At 35.6% G+C, this 7,500-nt stretch overlaps 1 protein-coding gene across 3 annotated transcripts in view; it reads left to right on the top strand.

The window, feature by feature from the left end:
- The window catches only part of LOC118443323 (uncharacterized), a 106,307-nt gene that overhangs the window by 90,924 nt on the left and 7,883 nt on the right, over positions 1 to 7,500 (top strand). For all 3 annotated transcript variants that reach the window (XM_035870113.2, XM_035870114.2, XM_085659392.1), the window contains exon 5: positions 96 to 339. In XM_035870113.2, the coding sequence (XP_035726006.1) occupies positions 96 to 339 (244 nt within the window). The remainder of the gene's footprint in view (positions 1 to 95; positions 340 to 7,500) is intronic.

The following is a 7,500-nucleotide window of genomic DNA, read 5'->3' on the forward strand; positions in this document are numbered from 1 at the left end:
TCGAGGCATCAAATGAAATTGATATATTTAGATATATAAAATATGTAATAAGATTATTTGTATCTAATAAATTCTCGTTTGTATTAATATTACAGATTACAAACAACAGCTCGCAATTTTGGATACAACCCTACTTGATCTCACTGGAGGATGACACCGTGAAGACGAAATCGCTTATAGAATTTAAAATCACCAATGACATGTTTCGAAACGATCGACTGCATCTACGCTGCATAGCCTTCATTTCCGATGTATATCGAAAATCCGCTGACATGGAAATCTCTATCGACGAACCGCTTCTTGCCTCTATCACCGGTGATGCACCTGCACGCAGTCACAGTAAGTCACAATTCTATTCTTCGTTATCTTACAATCCCTAACGATGAAGTTAAACGCTGCTCAAACTCTATAAATTCATATCAAAATTCATATTTTGCATAACCAGAGTGAAAGAGAGATAGAGAGATAGAGAGAGAGAGGGAGAGAGAGAGAGAGAGAGAAAAATATTAAATGCTACGTAATTACAGATATATATACATTCACATTATAGTAAACCATTCCAATTTTCTTGCGTAAATCACACGGTGAATTTAATAAAATTTACTTCGGACCACGTATCGAAACTGCTCAACCAAAGTCGTAAGTTAAACGAGCTTCGCAATCAACGCAAGAGGAACTATCGTTAACTACATCTCGTAGGTAATTCAAACTGTAAATTGGTATAGTAAGTGGTAACGGAAATAGTATAGGAAATAGTACAATGTAACGTAGTTCGATGTACCTCCTTAAACTCTAATTACTCTTTCCGCCCTATGAATTCGACGACAACGACAAACTAAGTATATTTCGCGCACGTACAGAAAAGCGATCGTATCAAATATCAGAGGAGCACGAATTTCAACATTCTAGGTACGCATCTCCTAACGCTTGTGTTATCAGTTCGTTATCCGCTTCAGGAATTTCAACGATCAACATAGTTGCTTTTATCTCTAATATAACGTATCGATATTTACAGATCTTTCCAACTACGTATTGATTGAAAAATATATTGTTACGTACAAATGTTCATTCTATTCGATACATTTTTATTTATTGATTTCGATATATGTTTATTGAATTGAACAAAAAAGAAAAAGAAAAAAAAAAACAAAAAAAAAATCTTTTCGCTTTATTGAAACAAATTATTATTTATAATTAATATTATTGTAGTATTATTTATTGTTGTTACTATTATTATAATACATTTTATAAGATAATTTAAGAAGTTGATTAGGAAGAGTCAGTAGATATTCGTCAGTAATGTCATTCCAGAAGAGGCGTGTTCTATGCTTGGTAAAGACTAACCGGCGACAATAAAATTATGGCGCCGAATAGGACCGTAAATGTATCGGGTCGAGTGCCATCTTTCACGTGAATCACGCCACCCCTATGACAGTTATGTGACTCTCCTAGCGGTATCAGGCTCTCGCCAAGAAAGCAAAGGGGAGGACGACACGATTGTTCCGCCTGGGAAAGCAAAACCGTTATGTCTGTTGCAGAAAATGGGATCGTCTCCAACGCCGCTATCTAAATTATTATCCGCGATTTCTCCTCTCTCTCTCTCTCTCTCTCTCTCTCTCTCTCTCTCTACTCACCCCTTCTACGTTTTTCTCATTTTCTCTCTTCATCTCGTATCGTTCGCTTTTAATATGCGTCTTGTTACCACGTTCTCGCATCATTATAAACAGATGCAGCAGCTGAAAAGGATGTACCAGTCTGTTAGTTGCTCCTATTGTTTGTTCAGTAATGTTATCTTTGTTCGTTAAAACAATATACATATATATATATATATATTTTTTTTTTTATGTATATATTATATTTTATGTATATATTTATTATACATATCATATGTGTATATATGCTTTAATAAATGTTTATTGGAAATAATAATTTATTAAAACCGGGAATAAGTTAATAAGTTGAAACGTCGGGGAGAAACGAGAACTAGTATGTTCCTCTTTAAAATTGTCGAGTCGTTCGAAGTACCATCCATCTCTTTCCCTGACTGTCTCGAAGTGCCATTAATCAATGGGGAATTCAGCAATTAAAGCTCTGGTTTTATTAACGTCCTACTTCGAACTCAATTCTGTTCAGCTCACCTCAACAAAGATGACCATAACAGAAGAAAAAATAAAAGAAGAAAAAGACAGAGAGGAAGAAAGAAAATGAATTATAATATTTCATGTAATTTCGATACAATCATTCCAATATAAAATATTTCTGTAAAATGTGAGGATTAATTAAAATGAACTAATGAAAATATTTAAAAGAAAGCTCGCACGAACTTCATTTCCGAGATAATTTTTACATTTCCTCTTTACTTTCTGCTCTAGATTATTCGTTCAAAAATTTATTCTCGCATATATTCCATCTCATTCCATTCTTTAGTTCGCAAGAACCTCTTCAATTTTCATTCTCTTGATACTCGAGTCCGTCAAAAGATTACACATAACAGTACCGTCGTTCGGCGAGAAAAAAAAACGAGAAGCATAAAAAAAAAAGAAAAAAAATAAAAAAAAAGACGTGGGAAAAAGACTTATTATCGTAGGCGGAAGTGACCTACTTAAAGGTTTACACCGGTAAAAGCAACATTTCGTGGCAGCCTGAACCCATTTAACACTTTCATTCGTGAGTACTAGCCTCCTATGTTACATATATCTACCGACGTATCCACCAATATGGCAATTTTTAGCACTCACGCTACCGGATGCTGTTACGTGTGAAAGTACGCCGGGATATGACTGAAAGTTTTAGATATTTGACCGTGTCAGCTCGAAGTCTGTACCTTCACGTAAATGGATACTTTTTTTCCAAACGGTTACTCTTCGTATCGAGAGAGCAAGAGAAAAAAAAAAAGAGATAAAAAGAACTAAAAAAAATGAGAAAAAGAATACAAAATTCATTATATTCGAACAAAACTATTTCCATTGTGATGATAATAACAATTGTGAAATATAAAAATTTTATATAATGTAACATTGAAAAGATATATCATATACAATCCATAAAATATATATATATATATGATTTATAATATAATATTATGTTTAATAAAAGAGATAGGAAAAATAAAAGAATAATCAAACTTTTCGAATGAAAAGATTTTCACAACTTTTGATTTTTCCCCTTTCTTTCTTTATCTTCCTTTTTCTTGATGGACAAGTGTTAGATAAGTTTTCGATGAGAGATGAGAGGCATTACAGATTTTCCGTAAGTTCCCAAGGTGACGATAAAAAAAAAAAAAGAAAAAGAAAAAAGAAGAAGAAAAAAAGAGAGAAGAAAAAAAGAAAAATGAACGAAAAAAAAGAAGAAAAAGAAACGGAAAAAACGACGATGAAAGCGTTCCCAGTGAGGCAGAAACTTTGGCACCGGGCCGAACGTACTTTAGACGAGTGAACGACTAATGCGCCGGGCGATTCATAGAAAACAACGTTCTTCCCGTTCTTTTTCCCGCTTCGATCGGCGCGAAATTTATCGTTGAAAAATTCCTCAATGATACGAACATCGAAGCTTCAAAGTACGAATGGCCCCTTTCCATTTTTAATTTCGTTTAATTTCCTCAATAGAAACCTATTACTGACACGTTTATTGAATTGTTCAAATATCTTATGACTTTAATGATCTCGTATGATTCATCCTGTTAAGCAAGATCCGTTGCTTCTCCTTTTCGAATACTTCGATAAAATTACAAGAAAGAAAAAGAAAGAGAAAGAGAGAGAGAGAGAGAGAGAGAGAGAGGGAGGGAGAGTATTCGCTAGTAAGAATGATTTACGTTAAGACCATTATGCGATATCGAAGATTTCATGACCGGAAAGTCGCTATTCGATGTTCTCGATCTGTCAGAAGCACCAACGATTCAACTGTAACTGCCTAAAAACATCCATGCTTCCTATAGCTCGGGTAAGAGGTCTTTCTCCCTATTTCCCAACATCGATGACGATGGTATTGCCTATTCGATTGCCAATAACATTACTTCGCAATAAAAGTAACGTAAACGTACTGTTAAAGGACACCCCTTAGCTCCCTCTTGATTTCTACTACCTGCTTTATATATCTATTCATCGATTTATTTATTTATTTATCTATCTAACTATCCATCCATTTATTTATTTATTTATTTATTTATCTATCTATCTATCCATCCATCCATTTTCGTCTATCTATCTATTCATTTATTTATCTATCTATCTACCTATCCATTTATTTATCTATCTATTCAAGTTTCTAATATGTATTGTTTCTTCTCTCGTTCAATTAAAACTGTCCACTATACTGTAAGCTTACTGTTTCGTTCGATATTCTCATTCTTTTAGAATAAAACCAATAAGTTATGATATTGTCGATAACAGTTTCAAAGAGTATTGATATAGTTTAAAACAAATGAAAAAGAAGAAAATGGAAAAATTATTATTATACAAGTCAAATTCCTTTTCTCTCATAGTTATGCATTACACATTTTATGACGTTGAAGAGATAAGAGAAAATATAAAGTAATGAGCAGAAATGAGGAAACTCCTGTGAGAAAATGACCGAAAGGAAAATGAAAATATGGAAATTTATTTGCACCCTCATGCCCTGCACTAAAAGTGCACGCTAATGCGAGACACTTCAACGAGCATTTCTGTTGCCGGTTAAGCTTTTCCCTTTGCCAACCACTACTCTTCCTACCATCTGCAAACCGAAAGTTCACGAGACACGGAACAACTCATCTAACTATAACGGACTCTCGAAAAACTATTTAGTAAATAGTAATGTAGTTAAATATCGAAAAAGAAAAAATTGTAATATTTTAATCGATTGATAAATTCAATGAAAATCGTGAATAGGTGATCTCGCTAGAACTTTGAAACAATTCAATAAGAGAATAAATAAAATAATATATGCCGAATTTGAAAGACTAGAAAGAGAATGGAGAAACTATGTGGAAATATAAAAATCGCTATCCCCATCGCCTTTATTCCGTGGGAAGGTTTTTGAGATCGAGATAGACGCATGTGGCTCGATATCGAATCACGAAGTCGAAATCGATTTTATTCGTTTGCCCTCGATATCGAGCAGTTTTAATACAGTTCGTCTCTCTAGGATCGTATACTTGTATGTACGTAGGTATATATGTGTGCTGCACTATCAAACGAATCTCGAGGATGACCTCACTCCTATCCACGTTGCCGCCAATCACGTCGCGAGATCGGCCCTTTGTCTTATTCTAACGTGCATTCAAATGCAAATTCGTTGCGACCCAATTCCATCGGCTGCGAATTGCATCTCTCATAGCGGCATACTATGCGGTACTAGTAGATAGTCAACGTAATATCAAGGCGTTCACATGCATGTATGTGCACACACACACACACATATATATATATATATATATATATATATATAATATATTTACATATGCACATGTGATATATTGTAGTTGCATTAACAAGCTAATATCTCCTAATTTATGCAGTATAGTAATTCTTTATTTATGACGATCCTCCTGTGAAATATCTATTTCCTTATCTATATATCCTGTAGCGAATCATATCCACAAAATCGCCACCGGCACATGAATTGCTATCTCCCTAGCTTTCTCTCTCTCTCTCTCCCTTTCTTTCGCGTTCTCTCCATCTCTCTGTCTCTCTCCTATAGATATCTGCAAAATTTTCCATGAAACGATACGACGAACGGTACGTGGCTAGATTGCGGTTAGACCGTGGTTAGACCGCACAGCCTTGTCAATCAAAACGAGACGATGTAAACCGCAAAATGAATCGAATAAGCTGTAAATTTGATTGGAAGGGAGGAAAACGTTATGCCCGAAATCGTGACGTATCCTCTAAATCATAACTCGCGTTTATCCTTCAATTTTTTATTTATTTTCAAAAATTATCGATACGAACGAGAGAGAGAGAGAGAGAGAGAGAGAGAGAGAGGGAGAGAGAGAGAGAAAGAAACAAAAAATGAATTTTTCGAGAAAAGAAGAGAAGGGAAAGAGAAAACCGATTAATATCAATCTAAGAAAAATGAAATATAAAGACACGAGTAACATGAATACTTTTTGGATCAAATTACACAAATGTATACGTATACGTGGAAATTGAAAGCAAACGTAGTAGAGGCTAACGAGCATAATCAACGAGGAACCGCGCATATATTCGCTTCAAGAGCGTTACGCTGAGCCATTAAAAACAAGCTTCATAGCGAATCGGCTTTATTCGATTCACTCGGCATGAATAATACAGATATTTTGAAAAAAACTTGTTCAAAGCCGAAAAAGCAATTACGTTGCACAGACGACGACAACGGGGCTGCTATCAAAATTGGTATGAAAACAGTGAGATGAAGAGAGAAAGAGAAAGAGAGAGAGAGAGAGAGAGAGAGAGAGAGAGAGAGAGAGAGAGAAAGAGAACGAAGCGTAGCGTTGATGAACGTGAATTCTCTATTCCTCCTCTCTTCTCCCCTTCCTCTCATTGCTTTATCCCTCCCTAACTCTCCCTGTATCCTTCGAACGAGAAGAGATACGCGTCCACCTGAGCGACGATCCATCCATCGTCGAGCGTGTTATACTCTGTTATCCTCGGTGTCGAATCTGTTTTGACAGGAAACACGAGCATGCGTCCGGATTCAAAGAGAAACGGAAGAGAGGGATAACTAGAGAATGAGAGAGAGAGGAGAGAGAGAGAAAGAGAGAGAAAGAGAGAAGTTCAGTGATGGAAGAAACGAGGATGCACGAACGGATATTTCGAACCGTCGTTTTCGATTCGATCTGGACTGACAAATAATTGGCAATTCGCCAAATATCGACGCAGCTTATACATTCTCTCTCTCTCTCTCTCTCTCTCTTTCTCTCTCTTTTTCTTTCTCTTTTTTCTCTCTTTCTCTCGGTTCCTGTTCCCGAGATGATGGTTTGATTCGACGTTTTACAACTCGACGTTTATATGGGCCGAGAGAAATTTTCTGGTAACATTAAGCGAGACGCTCCTTTCTCGTTTGGTCCATCGAATTCAACCTACGCGAAAGAAAGAGAAAGGATAATATCAAGTCTATCGTAATTCTCCTCGCGTTACAACTACGTATGCCTTTCTCTTTCTTTTCATTCATGATTTTTTCCTTTCAAAAATTCTCAAACGAATCTCTCACATATCTCTCTTTGAATTCTTTGACAATTCCTTGACGCTTATTATTACGTTAGACAAGGCAAAATGTAATGCACATAATGATGATTGTTACGTCATTTGCAAAGATATTCACGTGAGATTTTTTTCATGAGGCATACTATCACAATTTATGTTCTTCGACTAACTAACATACGTTTTTCTTCTTCCTTACGACGATCTCTCCTATGAATCGTTGAAATAAATAAAGGTGAATTTGTTGGTTGGAGACTTGAAAAGACTTCGCTGCTACTATTCCAATGCTTCTTTTAACGGATGGAAGTGCTCGAACTGGAGGAAGTCTAGAATATCGTCGAAA

This window comes from Vespa mandarinia, chromosome 9 (assembly GCF_050613455.1).
Source record: "Vespa mandarinia isolate Hongniang chromosome 9, ASM5061345v1, whole genome shotgun sequence".
In the NCBI taxonomy this organism is placed as follows: Eukaryota; Metazoa; Arthropoda; class Insecta; order Hymenoptera; family Vespidae; genus Vespa; species Vespa mandarinia.